Genomic DNA, 20,637 nt, shown 5'->3' on the forward strand with positions numbered 1-20,637 from the left:
CTTCTGCTAGCAAGGCAGATGCTCTGCCACTGAGCCACAAATCATGTTGCACTTTTGCTGTGGTGACCCTGCTCGCCAGAAGTCATGTCCCGGAAGGCAGCACTCAGTAATACTGCTGTGGCGATCACACAGGGCCCCCAGACGTTTGACGGTCTATTGACCCTGTGCCACCACTGTGATTGCTTTCTTTGCTGCCACCAACCCATTTCTCCTCACGGGTAATCATGGAGTCCAGACAGTTGTTAACATTAACAAATAATCAAGTTTATTGATAGGCATGAACAAGCTTATGGTTTCAGTTAATTTTTCTTAGCAGTTTCTTAATCCTAGTTCCGTAACTGTTCTATGCGTTCCTAACAACTTCAAACTGATTATTCCAACTACAGTGGTGCCCTGCAAGACGAACGCCTCGCAAGACGGAAAACCCGCTAGACGAAAGGGTTTTCCGTTTTGGAGGTGCTTCGCAAAACGAATTTCCCTATGGGCTTGCTTCGCAAGATGAAAATGTCTTGCGAGTTCCTGCGGTTTTTTTTTCCCTCCCCCCTTTTTCTAAGCCGCTAAGCCGCTTATCAGCTGATCCGCTAAGCCGATAAGCCGCTAAAAGCCGCTAAAAGCCACTAAGCCGCTAATAGAGCTAATCTGCTAAGCCGTCAATGGGCTTGCTTCGCAAGACGAAAAAACCGCTAGACGAAGAGACTCGCGGAACGGATTAATTTCGTCTTGCGAGGCACCACTGTATCTGACTCCACCTAACAATTCCTCTCACTCCCTCACCACACAACTCAACCAACCCACAGACTTAACCTCCCTCTTCCTTCTTCAACTCCCAACTCTCAACTGACTTTCACACAGCTTCACTCTCACTCTAACTCCTCCTATCAGTTTCCACTGGCCAATCACATCACACTCATTTTTAACCCTTTCCTTATGACCCACCTAGGAGGCAAACGCCACAACTACCTTCTTGTCACATTGCAACCAAAGAGTCTGGTGAGACAGAGAAACCCTGAGCCATGGTTAATGCCAACCATGGTTTGGTCAAATCATTTCAAACCATGGTTTTCTATCCTGCTTTGCAGCCAGCCTTTAGCTGTGGCTTAGCTACTGTGACCTGTTTTAGCCACACTTAAAGGAAACAATCCATGGCTAAGCATTATGTCTCTGCAGGGGCCGAATAGTAGACACACTCAGTGAAGTTTCCTCCCATTGCAACTTCCTGGCGTGTGATACCATATATTCTTAACCATACAGTACAAGTCACAAGATGTGGCCTCACTGGAAAGCATGCATTGGATTTCAGAGCAGTTGCATGTGTTACCACTATCAATTGTAGCAAATCCAACCAGTTGTATGGTTTCAAGTTGCTCACAACTAGGCACCAGGTGTCACAAATCTTTTGCATGTGCTTTCTGTTTTCTTTCTGTTTGTGCCCTGAACTATTCAAGATATCTATTTATTTGCTCTGTCTGTTTGTTGTGGCGCAAAGAGAGCTCCGGTTTCCTGACCAGCTATAATCTTCTTTGTTTAGCTGTAATGTTTTCTTGATGTTTTTTCCTTTGAGAGCAGAGGACAAAATGCATTGCTCTTTCTAACAGCAACAGAAATGTGCTATAATGTTAAATTGCCCATTCATTCATCGTGCTAATTAGCAGCTAAATTAACTGGTGGAATTGATTCCCTACCCCCACCCCACCCATTTTCTGAATAACAATGCACAGTCCTGACTCCCGATAGAATATTGACTCAGTTACATAATTTGACATGGGTCACTGCTGAGCTAAGTATGATCTAAACAGTATTCTGTCTCAACATTGAGCCATCTTTAGCTGTCTGGCTGTTTTAAATTTGGAAATGACAGCCTTTGTTTTGAAAAGGATAGCCTTGTTCTGCTCTGGTATTAAGGGAAGCCTCTAGCAATTGGTCGCGTAGAAGTGCAGCATGGCAGAGTGCTAAAGTTTAGCAGTGTGAGAGCTATTTGCAGAAAACTTCATGTGTTTGGTAAGCGCAAGACAAATTTAAGGCATCCCTTAAAAAAAAAATCACAACAGTAACTAAGACTGCAGCCCCACAGTCAACAGGGGAAGCCCCATGGAACGCTGTGGAGCTTGCTACTGAGCTTTTACAAATTAATTAAATTTATTAGTTGCATGTTACCTGAAGGTTTCAAAGTGATCTACAGCAATACACACATAATACCATAAGGCAGGCATGTCCAACTCCCAAGAGACTGAGATCTACTGCCACTATTAAAAAAAAACGGGCAGTAATCTACCACTTTGGATTCACCTAAGTTGTTCAGCTTTTATTGGGGAGCCAGAGTTGCTGAGATTCTCTTGGGGAGCTTCCAGTCAATTTGACTGACCGGTTACTGCACCACAGCCTTAAACTTTATTTTTAAAGCCTCTTTCAGATGCATATTCTCTTTATCTCAAAGAGTTAAAAGGATGTCGGTGAAAAGTTGTTGGGGTAACTAATTCCTCCTGTCCTGCACTCCTGATCATGAAGCACTGGAAACATTGAGTGTGGATCATTACTAAGCAAATCATTTGGAAGCAGCAAGACTTCCCAAGAGAGGATATGTGTTTTAGGAAAGCTTTTAATGCTGAAATACATATTCTAGGCTGAACAATGTGGCAGATCAAGACAGAAGTGTGGGAAGCTTTGCCATCAAGTTATCTAATTTCTTCTGCTTATAATAAGCCATCCTCTTTGAACATATGACCTTTTATCTTATCACATTTTGGAAACACCCGATGGTCTCTTTTGGTTTTTAAGCTGGAGCCTCTGTTAGTCAGAGTTCTCCTAATTTATATTTAGCAGAGAACTTCTCTTTCATTTTTAGTCTTGTTTCAATTGGCACTCCTTCCCTTTTAACCTGGAGGGTCCCCTCCTCCCTGCTAGCATGCTTTTGTCGATTTCCACACTTATCTGTGGTGTCACAAGAAAGACAAAGAAACCAAGGCTTTTACAAGCATGAACTTGAAGCTTGTAAATGAGATGTTAATTGTTTCTCTGCCTTGGGAACTTGCGAGTGGGTTAATTGTGTTACATTTTAAGGTTCCTCTGAGCATTGGCAACCCATCTTTCTGCAATATCCTTTGTGCAGAGGCAGAAAATATCTCAGATAATTTGTATCTCCTTAAAGGCAGCTATCTTGGTTTTAAAAACAGATGATGAAATTTGTTGATCGTATGAATGATCGTGTAGTGTTTTACCGTTGGATGTGGTGCCTTGACTGCCATCTGCAAGGGTCTCTTTTCCTTGAAAATGTGCCACCCCAAAAAGGTGCCCTGTTTTTTTCGTTAGGTGAACAGAGGGTTCATAGTATGAGTGAGAGTGAGAGCTGCTTCAGCTGCCTAAAGAGTCCATGAAGTATTAACTTAAAAAATAGGCATGTTGCTGTAGTTCCAGGGGCACATAAAGACATGAGCTTGCATGCTGTTCCCTTGTCCATCTGCTTTTTCTTTCAGTGGTACCTCGGGTTACAGACGCTTCAGGTTACAGACTCCGCTAACCCAGAAATAGTACCTCGGGTTAAGAACTTTGCTTCAGGATGAGAACAGAAATCATGCAGCAGCGGCACAGCAGCAGCAGGAGGAGGCGCCATTAGCTAAAGTGGTACCTCAGGTTAAGAACCGTTTCAGGTTAAGAATGGACCTCCAGAACAAATTAAGTTCTTAACCTGAGGTACCACTGTATGCTAATGGCTTTAGAACCCCCCAATGGGATACATGCTAGAACATATAAGTGTATGACAAGTTCGAAGCAAGGTGGGTGGTATTGCACCTGTTAAATAGGCATAGTTGGCAGCAGGGCCGGATTTAGATTTGATGAGGCCCTAAGCTACTGAAGGTAATGTATATGTCCAGCTGTCCGTTGTCAACAACAAATTGTCACTGTTTTTTGTGTTGAATATATGTCATATGGTAATTTATGGACCTAATGGGTATCTAAAGCCATTTGCACATACAGAATGTAGGCACCCTATATATAGAAATGAGCAAACCAGTGATATTTTAGGGAGCAGGCTAGCAGGCAGGGCCCATTACTTACATCAAGGAGCCTACACAATACAAAACAAAACACTGTTGCTGTATGTAGATTTTATTTTATTTGTTTTTTATCTTATATTTTGGAAATGTACATCCAGTTGTTGTTTTTTCCTTTTTGCCCCCCCCCCCAAGAGAGGGGGCCCTAAGCTATAGCTTGTTTAGCTTATACAGTGGTACTTTGGGTTACAGATGCTTCAGGATATAGACGCTTCAGGTTATAGACTCTGCTAACCTAGAAATAGTACCTCGGGTTAAGAACTTTGCTTCAGGATGAGAACAGAAATCGTGCAGTGGCACCGGGAGGCCCCATTAGCTAAAGTGGTTCCTCAGGTTAAGAACCGTTTCAGGTTAAGAATGGACTTCCAGAACGAATTAAGTTCTTAACCTGAGGTACCACTGTACATAAATCCGGCACTAGTTGGCAGGTGAGCCCCAGCGTTCAATACAATGGGGTGGGTCCATTGTTAGAAGCCCAGATATAGAAGCTAGGCACCAAATGGCTCCTTGAACCAGAGTTACAATCACCAAAATGGTATGCTTAGTTGCCATTTTGGGGCCAGACGGCTTGAAAGTTGTATTTTTCAGCAGGACTTTTTGGTTCCTGAAATTCATTCTGGTTGTGCAGATGAAATATAACAGATAGAATTTGACAGGATGTTTTATGCTAGGGTGCAAAAACACAGTGCGGATCCAAGGATTCCCCAGGCATGTACCTCCAGATGGTGGAGAAGTTAGGCACCATCCTGCACCAGGGCATCTTCACTTGGTTGCAAGTAGCCGATAGTCTGGTGAATTTCAAACCCTGGGTGGGTCACCTCGTTGGATGTTCCCTCATCTCTCTTTCAAAGCAACTAGCCAGTTTAGCTTACTATGTATGTAGCTGAAGAGTAATGACACAAGGCTCTCCGCATGTTTTAAGCATCAACAACGTTGTTAGTGGCCAAATGGTTTCTCTGTCTCACTGCCAGACTGGCATTACAATGGCCGCCAAACGTCTCGCTAATTTTTTCAATGTTCCAGCTGTATCCATGTTCCATCTGCCCTCCCAAGATAATCAGGGTGGTAAAGGGACCCCTGACCATTACGTTCAGTCATGACCGACTCTGGGGTTGCGGCGCTCATCTTGCTTTATTGGCTGAGGGAGCCGGAGTCCAGCTTCCGGGTCATGTGGCCAGCATGACTAAGCCGCTTCTGGCGAACCAGAGCAGCGCACGGAAATGCCGTTTACCTTCCCGCCGGAGTGGTACCTATTTATCTACTTGCACTCTGATGTGCTTTCAAACTGCTAGGTTGGCAGGAGCAGGGACCGAGCAACAGGAGCTCACCCCCTTGCGGGGATTCAAACCGCCGACCTGTGGTTTAACCCACAGTGCCACCCGCGTCCCTAATCAGGGTGGTACACACACACACACACCACACACACACACACACACACACACACACATATATATATATGATAGACTGAGAGCAACAACTCAGTTCATGCTCAACACCAAACTGTGGTTTTGGGGTTAATCCACTTGCCTGCACATGGGTCACACTGAATGTCTTTGGTGGAAAAGCAACTTGCCCATGGCCATCTAGGAGATCTGCGCTCTCTCATTTTTAACAAAAACGGCTAGGTTTAGCCACAGCCAGCCCCAGTTTAGATTAGGGACGTAGACTGTGAAAGGGGAATAGCTCCTTCTCATTCCTATGTACCGCTTCCCCAGTTACCAGGAAATGCTTTTTGCCACGTGAAAAAACAAAACTGTAACTTTATGGCTAAGCAGCATCTTGAACACAGGTATAAGCTCAATATTTTGTCCATTACAACACACTGTCATTGCTGTGATTTTTATAGCTAAGCTTCCTTTCCTTTCTGCCTTTTAGTGTCTGGTCCACTTGGCCATAAAACAAGTGATCAAGGCTTCACTCTCCATCTGCTATGTTCCTTCCACAAGCTGATGTGTTGTAAATCTGTATCCACTTCTTCAACCTTGAGGCTTCTCAAAAATGCACTTCCTCAAAGTGCTTCAGCTCAATGCTGGTTGGAGCCAAGATCTTGTATAGCATCAAACTTACTAAAGGTAAAGGTACCCCAGCCCGTACGGGCCAGTCTTGACAGACTCTAGGGTTGTGTGCTCATCTCACTCCAGAGACCGGGAGCCAGCGCTGTCCACAGACACTTCCGGGTCACGTGGCCAGCGTGACGAAGCTGCTCTGGCGAGCCAGCGCAGCACACGGAAACGCTGTTTACCTTCCCGCTAGTAAGCGGTCTCTATTTATCTACTTGCACCCGGAGGTGCTTTCGAACTGCTAGGTTGGCAGGCGCTGGGACTGAGCAGCGGGAGCGCACCCCGCCGCGGGGATTCGAACCGCCGACCATGCGATCGGCAAGTCCTATCAAACTTACTACTTTGGAGCAAATGTCATAGACATTTTTAGAATTCAGCAAATACTGAAAATCTCCTTCCCCTGCCCTGTATATTACACTGACTACTTGTCCCAATCCTATCCCCCTCTGTGCATTAGTTCTCGTTGACCGTTGATGCCTATGAATGTTCCCAAGTCCTGGGAACGTAGGTTAACTTGGTGTGTGTTCTTTTTAATCTCTCCTTGCTCTACTGGTGCCTCATTTTCTGGCCTACAAGCTTTCATACTTTTTCTGGTTGCCTCTGTGTGTCTCTCAATCCAGTAGCCCCCTTCGCTTCCCCTAGGGATGAGCTCACTTCTGCCACTGTTTCCTCCTTTGCTATAGTGCAAATACTACCCCAAACTTGATACCGGTAAGGCTTGATCTCCCTGAAATCAGGGGTACTTTAGGATCACATTTCTGCCACAGTGGTAAGATTTGTTCTGTGCCATGGTGATGGTTGTTTTCCAGCACTTAGGGTGCTTTTCCCATGGCTGTTACTAAGGTTACTTCTGCCGTATTCTGGAAGGAAAAATCCAACAGGTTTGGCGTAGGTGTTAAAGCATGTTAAGTGTGAGTTATTGTGTTTATGATTCAGAGAAGATATACCAGGGGTGAAATTTCAGGCAGGGAAGAAGACTGGTTGGTGCCCTTCATTGTGTTTTGTGTCTGCATGTGATCAATACACAAGATGTAACTGGCTGTACTTTTGAATAAATAAGGTATAATATTCATTGTGTCAAACTATAGATTTCAATGGAAGTCTCACAAAGTTCAACGAGAAAAGCAGAAGACTCAGTGGATCAGTTCATTCTCTAGTCAGTTCATGCATAAGGTCCATACATGTATAAGTATCTCTTCCACCTGTCTGTTCATAAAGTCCAATAATCCACATGAAGAGTTGTTACAGTTCCACAGAATCTAAGACAAGGTTTTCCAGAATATTAGCCTTGTTTCGCCATCCTAGGCTTCATCATTATAACAGGCTCTAGGTAATGCAAATAATCCACTATACTGTAATATTACATATGGTATATACAATTATTTAGGGGTTTTTATATTAATTTTCCTGTAAAAATGTGTGAGATTACAATATTGTATTTATTCGCATTACCTAGAGCCTGTTCTACTGATGAAGCCTAGGATGGTGAAACAAGGCTAATATTCCAGCCTCTTGCTTGCTTGAAGCAAGTGTTTGTTGTGTGTGTGGATGCCTTTTCCATGGCTGGAATGTACAGTGATGAGTGTTGCATCCATTGCCCCGCCTACTTTTGCCTCTGGCCCCGCCTACCACTACTAGCATGTGACTCTTGGGTTGAGAGAGGTGCATGGTGTCTTATTTCCAAATATATATCCAGATATGAAGGTTTTTACTTTTTTCTTCTTGTAAGATCAAGGATCGGAACATAAAGGATGAGGTGGAAAATAGGGTTCATTATGGCAGATCAGCACTAGGGACGTGGGTGGTGCTGTGGTCTAAACCACTGAGCCTTGGGCTTGCCGATCAGAAGGTCAGCGGTTTGAATCCCCGCTACGGGGTGAGCTCTTGTTGTTCGGTCCCAGCTTCTGCCCACCTAGCAATTTGAAAGCACGTCAAGTGCGGAATTGGCGGAAATGACTGGCAGAGTCCGAGACCAGGGAGAAGAGTCAGTGGAAGAAGATTGGAAGAAATTTAAAGACTATTTACAGAAATATTGTAAAATTAACGAAGGTTAGAATGATGTCGGAATGAAATTAAGTGGTTTTTAGCAGTAATGCTATAAAGGAGCATGTGAAAATGGATTGTAAACAGGCGAGAAAGTAAAGCTATAATATATTAAGATAAAGGATTAAGATAAAAACAAATAGGGAAAGGATTTGCTGAATTAACCAACTGAACTGGAATACAAAAAAGGGAGGTGTGAGGAGGTCAGGGAAATAAGTAAATGAAAGACAAGCATAGAAAGATTGATTTATTTTTAATTGTTTTTATTTTTTCTGTATTTTGTATCTTCTGCTTCTTTTTTCTATCTTTTTCTTATTTTTATAACCTTTTTGAAATTTCAATAAATATCATAAAAAAAAGAAAGCACGTCAAGTGCAAGTAGATAAATAGGTACCGCTCTGGCAGGAAGGTAAATGGCGTTTCTGTGTGCTTCTCTGGTTTGCCAGAAGTGGCTTAGTCATGTTGGCCACATGACCCGGAAGCTGTCTGCAGACAAACGCCAGCTCCCTCGGCCTATAGAGCAAGATGAGTGCTGCAACCCCAGAGTCATTCGCGACTGGACCTAATGGTCAGGGGTACCTTTACCTTTACCTTTATGGCAGATCAGCAAGCCAGTTTGCAAAATATTTTCTTCTTTTCTTCACTTGAAGTATCACCATTTTAGTGAATATCAATCCCATTTTCAGCAACCTGATAAAAATGTTGTAAGGTGCTTTTGTCTTTTCTTTTCACCTAGGAGAACAGGATTATTTCATTACTTTCTCTTATTTTCAGGGACTTGGTGTTAGCGCTGTCCTAATTATTGTCTTCTGGCAAGATACTTGGAGGTGCTTTTAACGAGTGTTCAAGTGTGTCAACATACCGTAGAGTTCTCCAGTCTTCACCTCTGTCCCCTGGGTTTTGAGAAATCGCTAATTGGACTGTGTGTGTAAATGCCTCTTGAGTGAATATGTATTTGTAGGCACACAAGATACCTGTTTTTGATTCCCCTTCACAACAATATCCTACCCAGGCAATAATACCCTATTGAATTCAGGAGTGGTAGCTGTACTATAAATCCAGCCAGTTGTGTTGTGGGAATGTAACCCCCACGTAAGTTAGGAGTCACCTGTACAAGTAGGACCTGCAACAAAAAACATGGCAAAGTGGAGGAGTCCTCTTGCTTAGGGTTCTATTCAGCCAGCCACCCCCTTTCCCAGGATACTCCATTCCACCACCCCAACTCCCCAACAATTTGCATTCTGTGCCCAGTGAACAGTCTCAACCTCGTTGGGTCAGGTTGTTTTGAAGGGGGGTGAAATATACTCGGAGACACGTAGTGATTTCACGCTCTTTATTTCAGCTCGTAACAGTGAATGAATTTCCCCCCAAACCTCAGGCTTTATATACATTATTTGCACAATGGGTCCCGTGTGATTGGCTGGCTCTGCTTTCCTCCTGGAGCCTGATTGGGCTGCTCCTGCAGGCCAATCAGTTGTTGCATTCTAGGATCCTACCGACCTAATAGGCTGATTAACTTCCTCCTGGGTTCTCTTTAGGCTACTTCTGCAGGCCAATCAGATAGTTGCATTCTAGGATACTACCTGACTATTGTTCTAGGATCCAAGCTCAGTACATAACAGTGGGGTCTCTACCTTTCCTTTTCCCCATTTCTTTGCACTTCTGCAAACCTTTAGGAAAATACTATCAGTTCTGTGTGTCTTACAGTTGCAGGCTCTACAGTTTTCACACTCAGTCTCCCAAAGTCTGGAGGTACCTCCTCAGAGAGACAAAAACTTCAGTCTACAGTCATAAAAGCTCCACTTGTTTTATTTGTGGATGCATGCAGCCTCCATTACGCTCGTAATATTGGTTTTAGGACTATGTGATCAGACTATAGTAGTCTCATTGTTGGACTAACCCACTGTAGTCTACTCTGCTTGATGATAGCTCTCCAGGGTCTCAGGTAAAAGGTAAAGGGACCCCTGACCATTATGTTCAGTCATGACCGACTCTGGGGTTGCGGTGCTCATCTTGCTTTATTGGCTGAGGGAGCCGGCGTATAGCTTCCAGGTCATGTGGCCAGCATGACTAAGCCGCTTCTGGCCAACCAGAGCAGCGCACGGAAATGCTGTTTACCTTCCTGCCAGAGCGGTACCTGTTTATCTACTTGCACCGGTGTGCTTTTGAACTGCTAGGTTGGCAGAAGCAGGGACCAAGCAACGGGAACTCACCCCGTCGCGGGGATTCAAACCGCTGACCTTCTGATCAGCAAATCCTAGGCTCTGTGGTTTAACCCACAGCACCACCCGCGTCCCTAGGGTCTCAGGAATAGATAATATTTTCCATTGTCTGCCTGCCTGGCCCTGTTAACTGGGGGTACCAGGGTCTGAACTTGAGACTGTTTTGCCTAATTGAGCTAAGATCCCACTGGCCGTTGTAAGAGAACAAGGGAGGATTTCATGGTGAGCACCTCTTTTTCTAGAAAAAGAGCACTGATTTGGGTACCTCTTGGGTTTGAATTGCGCTTCTATGTTTAACAGGCTTTTGACAGCAACGGTGCCATAAAAATATTAAAGCTTCCTTCATACATGGATTTACATGTTGCCAGCGCCACTTTAGTGTTGTTGTTTTCTTCTACTGGCAATCCTTTGGGGCGCATTCAAAATGAATTCACAGCAAACACTACCAGGTTTTTTGCTAGTAATAATCAGTGCTTTGAATGGGTCCTCTCATGTTAAGCAGCCTGGCACTTCTGCAAACTGACACATTTGAATGACAGGTAGTGTAAATGCAAACATGCCTGCAGCTCCTGGCCCTTTTCCATATTCCAGGCCAGTTTTTCTTTGGCTTTTACCTCCCCCAAAAAAACACAGTGGAAACTCGCCAGAGCACAAAGCGGCTTTTCATGCGCTTTCCCCTTTCGCCTTCTGTCCACATCATGTCTCTGGTGCAAGGAGCAGCGAGAGCACAAATGAGTTTATTTTCAGGGGTGCCTCTAGATTACAGCTCTTTAAAGGGACGTCCTTCCCCCCCCCCGAATTTATTTCTTTTTCTTCTGCTCCAGCCTCTGGCCTTGAATAGTGTCAGTGGAGGTTTTCAGCACCTAGCATTACAGTGGTACCTCGGGTTACATACGCTTCAGGTTACACATGCTTCAGGTTACAGACTCCACTAGCAGAATATAGGGATGGCAGCTTAGTGGAGCTGAGATGCTGGAGTGTCTCCAAACTATGCTGTAAAGGGGCTGCTGCAGTTGTCCTGCTAGGCTTGACAGAAGAGGTTGATATGAGTCAAGGAAGGAGCTTGGCTTTCGTCTCTGACCACCTTCAGTGAGAATAGAATTGCCTACTTGGTCACATCCAAACTTGAAGAATCCTGCTACAGTGGTACCTCAGGTTACATACACTTCAGGTTACATACGCTTCAGGTTACAGACTCCACTAACCCAGAAATAGTGCTTCAGGTTAAGAACTTTGCTTCAGGATGAGATCAGAAATCATGCTCCGGCGGCGCGGCAGCAGCACGAGGCCCCATTAGCTAAAGTGGTGCTTCAGGTTAAGAACAGTTTCAGGTTAAGAACGGACCTCCGGAACGAATTAAGTACTTAACCTGAGGTACCACTGTATTTGTTCAACTTACAGTGTTAGATGTGAACACATGCAGGCAATTCATATAGGTTGGGCTTGCAGTTACCAGGCTTCAACAGCAAGATATACAGTAGACCCTCGGGTTACGTTACTCTCGAGTAACGTGAACTTTGGGTTGTGAAAGTGGCAAACCCAGAAGTATATTTTTGGGTTTCGCCGCTCGTGCATGCGCAGAAGTGCTCTGTGCACCGCGCGCATGCGCAGAAGCGCTGTATCACGCCGCGTGTGTGCGCAGAAGCGGCGCCTCTGGATACGGATTTTTTGGGGTGTGCGCGGATCCCCAGAATGAATAAAATTCGTATCCAGAGGGTCCACTGTACATAGGAGGTGGCCTCCGAAATGCAGTCCTGTTTTTATACAGGGCTGAATTTTGTAATTTTGTAATCTAGTAAGTTTTATTGTTTATAGCCAATGACCATCACAATACAGCAGAAGCACATATCACACAACTACAAAACGAAATACATTACATACACCACAGCAGGACAAATCTACAATGTCCAAAATTTAGGAACGTTCTTCTAATTCTGGAATTGGGACAACTCTTTCTTTGCACGTCTCTTCACATTTTTAATGATTCTGGGAAACACAGCATAGTAACGTACCTTATTGCACTCAAATCCATTTCACTTAACGTACAGTGAGAATTAGCTGCCATACTTCTATAACACATCATATTACAAAGACAGAGATAAATAAATAAAAATCTCACCATAAACAAAATAGAAACAAATAGCATAAAAGAGAGGGAACGGGTAGTTGATTGCAATTTTAAGAATCTTCTGAGCATTCTACCCATGAGGTAAGATAAGGTGACTGCCTCAGGTGGCAAGATCCATAGGGACAGCAGATCCTGATGTAATATTTATTCAGGTCTGGCCCAACCATGAGGCAAGGGGGGCAACTGTCTCAGATGGCAAAGCTCCACCAGGGCATCAGAGCCTTCTTTCTTCCCCCTTTGTTCGTAATGTGGATCTTCCCTAGTGGGGAGTGCGGTGGCATTTTGGGGCCTTCCTCAGGTGCCAAAATACCATATTTTTTGCTCTATAAGACTCACTTTTTCCCTCCTAAAAAGTAAGGGGAAATGTGTGTGTGTGTCTTATGGAGCGAATGCAGGCTGCGCAGTGATCCCTCTTGCTGTTCTGGCTTCTGGAATTCAGAATATTTTTTTTCTTGTTTTTCTCCTCCAAAAACTAGGTGCGTCTTGTGGTCTGGTGTGTCTTATAGAGCGAAAAATACGGTATTTGGGGCAGTCTTGGTTCTGAGGGACCAGTATTCAGATTCCCTCTCACGGTCTGTTTCCTCTTTCTTCTTAACTGGGGCAATAGGACTTACAGTGGTACCTTGGTTCTCAAACGCCTTGGTACTCAAACAACTTGGAACCCAAACACTGCAAACCCGGAAGTAAGTGTTCCGGTTTGCAAACTTTTTTTGGAAGCTGAACATACTCCATTTTGAGTGTTACACTTCTGTTTTGAGTGTTACGCTGAGTTCTGTCTGTTTTTGCTATTTATTTTGTGTTTTTATTTTTGAGGCTCTTTTTGTTTTGTTTTTCTGACTGTGTGGAACGCAGTTCAGCTACTGATTGATTGAGTGAATGCAGTACATAGTTTTTTGCTTTCATTTTATGAATCAATGGTCTCGTTAGACAGTAAAATTCATGTTAAATTGCTGTTTTAGAGGTTGTTTTTAAATGGATTGGATTAATCCATTTGGCATGACTTTCTATGGGAAAACGCACCTTGGTTTTGGAATGGACTTCCAGAAGGTATTAAGTTTTGAGAACCAACGTACCATTGTATCAAATCCAGTTGAATGTCCCTATTTTCATTGGAGAAATTTTGGATGGTATTGTCATACACACAGAGAGTTAATTGTGTCGAAGCCTGCTGAAGCACGCTCAACTTTGTGTTCAATTACGACCTTCAGTTTTGTCACATCTACCAAATATTTGGCACTAAGGTGTGCTTTTATACTGTGACCTCAAACTATCCCTCCTGGAATGAGTTGGAACGAAACCTTACTAGCTTCTGAGAAGTATTAATAAGCACCCTTGACTCTGGAGATGTTGCTACGTGCCTGGTTGCTAACAGGTCTATTTTAGAGTGACTAATTAAAAATGGTTATTAGCAAAATAAACAGGCCTCGGAATTGGAGTCATTATGAGGTCCTACCTCATGTTTTCTCTGTGTGCGTAAGTGACAATGAAATGTGTTTTCTAAAAAAAAAGCCTTACTTAGCCCAGTTTTGTAGAAAGCCTCCCCCAAAGGACGTGCCAGTTGAAATAAAAGTTTTTGCTGATTTTATTTTCTCCAGAGAAGTCACAATCTGTTAATTTTTATATTAACAGCCAACTTTGCTGTTATATATCTCACAGTGTTTTTTACAGATATTAGGAGGCGTTTTTAATTTATTGTTTATTAATTTACAAAGATTGGGGGGCTGGGGGGAGAAGGAATAGGTTTTTGGGTGAAAGGAGTGCAAGCTCAGTTCTAGTACAGTGGTACCTCGGGTTACGGACACTTCAGGTTACAGACTCTACTAACGCAGAAATAGTACCTCGGGTTAAGAACTTTGCTTCAGGATGAGAACAGAAATGGTGCTCCGGCGGCGCAGTGGCACCGGGAGGCCCCACTAGCTAAAGTGGTAGCTCAGGTTAAGAACAGTTTAAGGTTAAGAATGAACCTCCAGAATGAATTAAGTTCTTAACCTGAGGTACCACTGTACTGAAAACAAATTCCTGGGCTAAGGTACACTTAATTCTGTTTTGCACTTTGCCCCTGATGGTAGACCTTGAGGTTCTAGGGAGGGGGAACCAAAGTAGACCTCATAAGCTTTGATTCTGCTTACTTCTGCAATAAGGTATCTTCTCCTGCCCAACCTCTCACCACACAACTGTAGTTATCAGCTTTCCACTTCTCCCTCCCTTCAGTATGGCTCCTAGAAAGTCTTGCTGGCTTGAAAGTTTTTTCATGCCTTATGCTAGCAGACACTTCCAATAACATGTTTATAGACCCTCCAAGTATCCCTATTTTCCAGAGACAGTTCCAGATTTACAGAAGCTGTCCTGGTTTCTGATTTGATCTCAGAATGTCCCACCTTTCCTTAGGACGTCCCTATTTTCATCGGAAAAAAGTTGGAGGGTATGTGTTTATGTAAAACCATCTCAGTAACTTCCTACAATCGGCCTACGTTTATGTTGTGGTTTCTTCACTTAGTCTGGAAGTTAACGGTCTTGCAAGGAGGGGATACTGTGTTAAACGACTCTGGTCAGTGGCGTAGCGTGGGTTGTCAGCACCCGGGGCAAGGCAAGTAATTTGCACCCCCTAACCCGTGAATTTGCGCCCCCTAACCCGTGGATTTGTGCCCCCTAACCCTAACCCCCAGATGTTGTGCCCGGTGCGGCCGGCCCCCCCTGCACCCCCCACGCTACGCCACTGACTCTGGTTTTTCAAAGTTTGTCTGATGGTCTCATATTATGAGCAGCCACTCATAGGACTGGGCAAGTCCTGTCACTAGTACAGCAACAAGGTGTTCCATAAGTTTTAAAAGTGCAGCCTGTCAATAGTGCCATTATGATGATGATGATGATGATTATTATTTACACCCCGCCCTCCGCAGCCAAGACCGGGCTCAGGGCAGCTAACACCAGGTATAAAAACAATTGATTAAAATACAACTTTAAAACAATATTAAAATACAACATTAAAATGCAGCCTCATTTCATGAAGATGATGGATTTTTCAGAGCTAGCCGACCTAACCGGAAGAGTCCGCGACCAGAAGGAGGAGGAGTATCAGGAAGAGTGGAATAAATTTAATGATTATTTAGTTAAATTTGTTAAGTTAAACTAACTGAAAATAGCTTGCAGATACTTAATGGGCTTAGGATTTTATCTATGTTAAGTGATGAATTAATATGTTTAATTCCATAAGGTGAAGATTTAAGGATGTTAATGTTTAAGTGAAATTTTATAGAAATTGGGACTTGGAAAACCGTTAAAAGGACACGCAGTGAAATTCAACCTAGGGGAACCAAGGAAATCACTTAACAAAGTTAATAACTGTAATTTTCAATAAAGCTATGATTTATGTTTGTTTGTTTGTTTTGTTTGTTTGTTTATAATATTGTGAAAACTAATATTTTTTTGTGGGGGAATGCAGCCTCATTTCAGTAGAAACTCAAATCAAAAACTTTATGGGGATGAAAACATCAAAAACGTCATACACTCAATCGGTCAAAATTTGCATTATAGAAACTTGAATTCAGAGGTCTGTAATGGCCCGTGTTTACAACACAGAGACACGGAAAGGAGAATTAGAGGACTCTTCTCTGACAGAAAGCTTTGAGTAAGATTTTAGTGCTCAGCGGGTGAATAAAAACGTGTTCTTCCCCATGCCATTTGGCTTACTTCAGTATTTCTGATTCCAAACTCCCACTGTTGCTTTTGTTGACTTATCTTCTGGGGGGAAACTAGTCGATAAGAACTTGTCTTTCTGGTACTTGTTTGGTGCATTTTGAAACTTAAGGTACAGTCATTCCTCTTATCAGATCTGAAGTTGCAGGGAGTAAAAGCACTAGGTCAAAAGTGGACATTGTCCTTGCCTGGAGCATGTGGAACTTAAAACTGCAGGCTTGTCAGTTAGCTTTGTACTGTGTTACAAGTGCTTACAGCTGCTTTTCCTATTTAGCGTACTATATTATTTTACTTGGGACTCCAGGTGCGATTTTATACCATACCCACTTACCTGGGAATAAGTCACGTTGAATTCAGTGGGGCTGAATTCCACTCTTTGATATGACAGTCCTCCATTACTGTATACAGTGGTTCCTCGGGTTACATATGCTTCAGGTTACATACGCTTCAGGTTACATACGCTTCAGGTTACAGACTCTGCTAACCCAGAAATAGTACCTCGGGTTAAGAACTTTGCTTCAGGATGAGAACAGAAATCACACAGTGGCGGCAGCAGGAGGCCCCATTAGCTAAAGTGGTGCTTCAGGTTAAGAACAGTTTCAGGTTAAGAACAGACCTCCGGAACGAATTAAGTACTTAACCTGAGGTACCACTGTACTTCCCAACACTGGAAAAGACAGAGATTGTAGGGGTTTTGCCGCTGCCGCCACCCTGATATTGAAGCTCCAAGCCCAAGCTCTGCTGTCTGGCAAAGGGTATATAGCAGATGAAATTTAAATTAGTTTGCTTCGTTCTAATTTGGCAAGCTTTGCTCAGCTTCTGGGCAACCTGTTTGAACCCGCTCAGCTGTCCGAGGCAAAGTCAACATTACAGTTTTCAAAGTGAGATGGAGTTCAGCATCAGGCGTGCCGACTGGGGCTACTAACAGACTTAATGGAAAAGGGCTGTTACCCTCTTCTCCCTATCACATCCATCATCAAGGTTTTATATTCCTCCGATCCTAAAGGCTCTCTTTCCCTCTTTCCCAGGGTCCTGAAATTCAAGACGGCGCCTATTTGGACAGTGAAAGTGCATACAGTGAATCGGATCTCTTTCCCGATGAAGACAACATGACCCTGGCTCAGCAGGAAGTCCACCATGAGTCTGACATGGACAGTGCCATTGAAAGCGCCCACAGCTCAGAGGCGTTGGATGTGTGTCGGAGTGAGGAGAAGGATGGCATGCTGGGTGGCCTCTTCCTGCCTGGAGATAAGTGAGTAGAAAGCTCTACATCGCCTTTCCTATACAGTCATACCTCGGGTTGAATGTGCTTCGGGATCAGCGTGTTCGAGTTGCGCTCCGCGGCAACCCGGAAGTAACAGAGCGCGTTACTTCCGGGTTTCACCGCTTGTGCATTCGCAGAAGCGGCGAAAAGCAACGCGTGTGTGCACAGACGTGCCGTCGCTGGTTACATTTGCTTCTAGACGTGAACGGGGCTCCGGAACGGATCCCGTTCGCATCTAGAGGTACCACTGTGTCTACATCGACAAGATGTACAGAACAAAAGTCACTGGGTAGCGTAAAACGGTGAATCGATGAGAGAAATAGCGGCTCTTGTGGAATAATTTCTCTACAAGATTATTTTTATTACGTGTTTCAAAAATACACAAATACAATGAAAGAGTCGTAGAAAAGGAGTGAAAACTATCCTGTGGAATAATTGCGTGTTGTCCAAAACCTGGGGGTGGAGTTCTGTCCTTCCCCTTCTCCACTTAACAGCCCCAAACTGAATTTCCCCATAAACCCTAGGGTGGCTGTCTCTTCTCTGCCCCATTCACCCCTGTTTTCTCAAAGTGGGCAATGGGTGTGGACCTAAAGGCACCATTTGGCCTTGAATACGGAAGGCGTCCCATTCGAATTGCCTCTTTGCATGTGTTCTGACGTTCCTTTTCTCGCCCTGAGGTCCAGCCCCCTCAACCCTTCCGCGACATCTGACCTCTCCACCTATTCCACTGCCTCCTTGATCAGTAACGAAGAACAGTTTGAAGACTACGGAGAAGGTGACGATGTGGACTACACTCCCAGCAGCCCTTGCCCCGACGACGAAAGCCGAACAAATGCCTACTCGGACCTAGGCTCATCTGTTTCTTCCAGGTTGGTACCATATTTTTTGCCCCATAGGGCGCACCGGCCCATAGGGCGCACCTAGGTTTTTTTTTTGGGGGGGGAATAAATAAAGGAAAAAAATATATTTCCCCCCAGGCACGGGGCTGGGGTGGGGGAAGCCCAAGCTTCCCCAGACCCCAGAACAGGCTGCTATCCGCAAGCCTGGGGAGCCCAGCGGGAACTCCCGCCGGACTCCCCAGGCTTGCAGATATCTGCCCAAAGCCCAGGGCGCACTCCGCTGCGCTCCCTGGGTTTCAGGCTGCAGGCTGCTGTCCGCAAGCCTTGGGAGCCCGGCGCAACTTCCCGCCGGGCTCCCAAGGCTTGTGGATAGCTTCCTGAAGCCTGGAGAGCGAGAGGGGTTGGTGCGCACCGACCCCTCTCTCCAAGCTTCAGGGAAAGCCTGCATTTGCCCCATAGGACACACAAACATTTCCCCTTCATTTTTGGAGGGGGAAAAGTGCGTCCTATAGGGCGAAAAATACGGTAATTTCTGTCACTTAAACCATATCCTTCCCTTTGCCCCCTGCTTCCTTCCTGGGGGTTGGAGAAACTGCCTACTTAATATATCCCAGAGCCTTTTTTTTTTGCAGTTACTTCCTTTTTCACAAGTATAAAATCCAGCTTTCGCCTCTGCTTTCTCCTTTGTTTGTTTTTTTGTTTCTGATAGAACCTTGCAACTATTTTTTCCAAACCCTAAGACAAATTTATGGAGACATGACACGCCATGTAATCTCAAATTTACAAAGGTTTTCTTGTGTGTGTTTTTTTAATCACACCTTTTTATTAAGTTTTCAAAAATGTAACACATACATTTCAATACACAGCAAAACATTTTTTTTCTTTGCGATTTTTGTCTACCATATTTTTCGCTCTATAAGACGCACCAGACCACAAGACGCACCTAGCTTTTGGAGGAGGAAAACAAGAAAAAAAAATATTCTGAATCTCAGAAGCCAGAACAGCAAGAGGGATCGCTGTGCAGCGAAAGCAGCAATCCCTCTTGCTGTTCTGGCTTCTGGGATAGCTGCGCAGCCTGCATTCGCTCCATAACACACACACACATTTCCCCTTACTTTTTAGGAGGGAAAAAGTGAGTCTTATAGAGCAAAAAATACGGTACTTCCCACCTTCTTTTCCATTGTGTTTTTGTTTCTCTCTCTCTCTGCTGCACCTTGTCTTCTATATCTTATATCTTAACAACATTACTATAATCTTTTAAGTTCTGCTGTTGCTTGTAGTTTAAATCCTACTCACATATCCATCATATAATAATATTTCTTTAAATAGTCCAAAAAAGGCTTCCATTCTTCCACAAAACCTGCATCTTTAGGTTCTCATATTTTGGTTGTTAACTTTGCCAGTTCTGCATAGTCTTACTTATCCATTCTTATTTGGTGAGAACTTTTGGTTCCTTCCATTTTTGTGTGCATGTTGGGGAGTATTAATATCATTGTTGAAGATGCTATTGGAAAAGCATTTAAGGAGCCTGGATAGCAAAATAATTCTGTACTAGCGTTGCCATACTTCAAAAAGTGAAAATCCAGACGCAAACGTTCTTGACTTTTTTTGGCAAAGTAGTTGAGTTTCTGTTTTGGGTTGGGGGGGGCAAAGTTGTTGAGTTTGTTATTGTTGTTTTCAAAAAAATTGAAGTTTTAAACATTTCCAGTATGGGCTGCCATACACCTGTACAGACGGCAGTTTCGACAGGCTATGTCCAGGAAATTCCAGACATATGGCAGCCCTATCTGTACTAAATCATGATGCTTGTTTAAATATCAGAGGTGGCGCTTTATGTGAACAGGGAATCTCCAGAGCAGCTTTCCCCAAGCCAGTGTTCTCTAGATGTTCTAGACATTGCCATTGAACCCAGTCATTTGCTGGGAGTTAGAACAACAACTCGATGGCATTAGGATGGGGAAGGCTGCTGTAGAGACCTTTAATCCACATGGCATGGATGAACCCCTGAGTTAACAACCATGCATATGATAACACATCCTAAGAGAAAAGTGGAAGTTGGTGGTGTTTCAGTAAGGCCAGAGGAACCTAGGGCAAGCCTTCCTCATACTTGCTTACATAAGTGTAGAGGAAGGAATCAACCCTATCCATCAAGCCAGGCTGTCAACATGGGCTACAGTTTAGCTAATGTTGAATTTCACCTATGGAAGTGTGGCGTTATTGACCAAGTCCACTTATTCCTCTTGCCGCCTTCATGTAGACATTGAAGGATCAATGAGTTGTTACCAGAGGATGGCAGGTAACTCAGCTCACTGGATCATGACTGAGCACAATCCCCT

General features: G+C 44.0%; 1 protein-coding gene across 6 annotated transcripts in view; it reads left to right on the forward strand.

The window, feature by feature from the left end:
- Positions 1-20,637, forward strand: part of RAB11FIP4 (RAB11 family interacting protein 4) — a 191,976-nt gene that overhangs the window by 152,792 nt on the left and 18,547 nt on the right. For 4 of the 6 annotated variants that reach the window (XR_014561336.1, XR_014561337.1, XR_014561339.1 and 1 more), the window contains 2 exons: positions 17,227-17,450; positions 18,140-18,331. Coding sequence is in view for 1 of the 6 variants with exons in the window: in XM_083727544.1 (XP_083583670.1) it covers positions 17,227-17,450; positions 18,140-18,331 (416 nt within the window). In the remaining 5 variants the exon portion in view is untranslated. The remainder of the gene's footprint in view (positions 1-17,226; positions 17,451-18,139; positions 18,332-20,637) is intronic. The other 2 variants (XR_014561338.1, XR_014561340.1) reach the window with 1 other exon arrangement.

This window comes from Podarcis gaigeae, assembly GCF_964106915.1.
Source record: "Podarcis gaigeae genome assembly, chromosome: 2".
In the NCBI taxonomy this organism is placed as follows: domain Eukaryota; kingdom Metazoa; phylum Chordata; class Lepidosauria; order Squamata; family Lacertidae; genus Podarcis; species Podarcis gaigeae.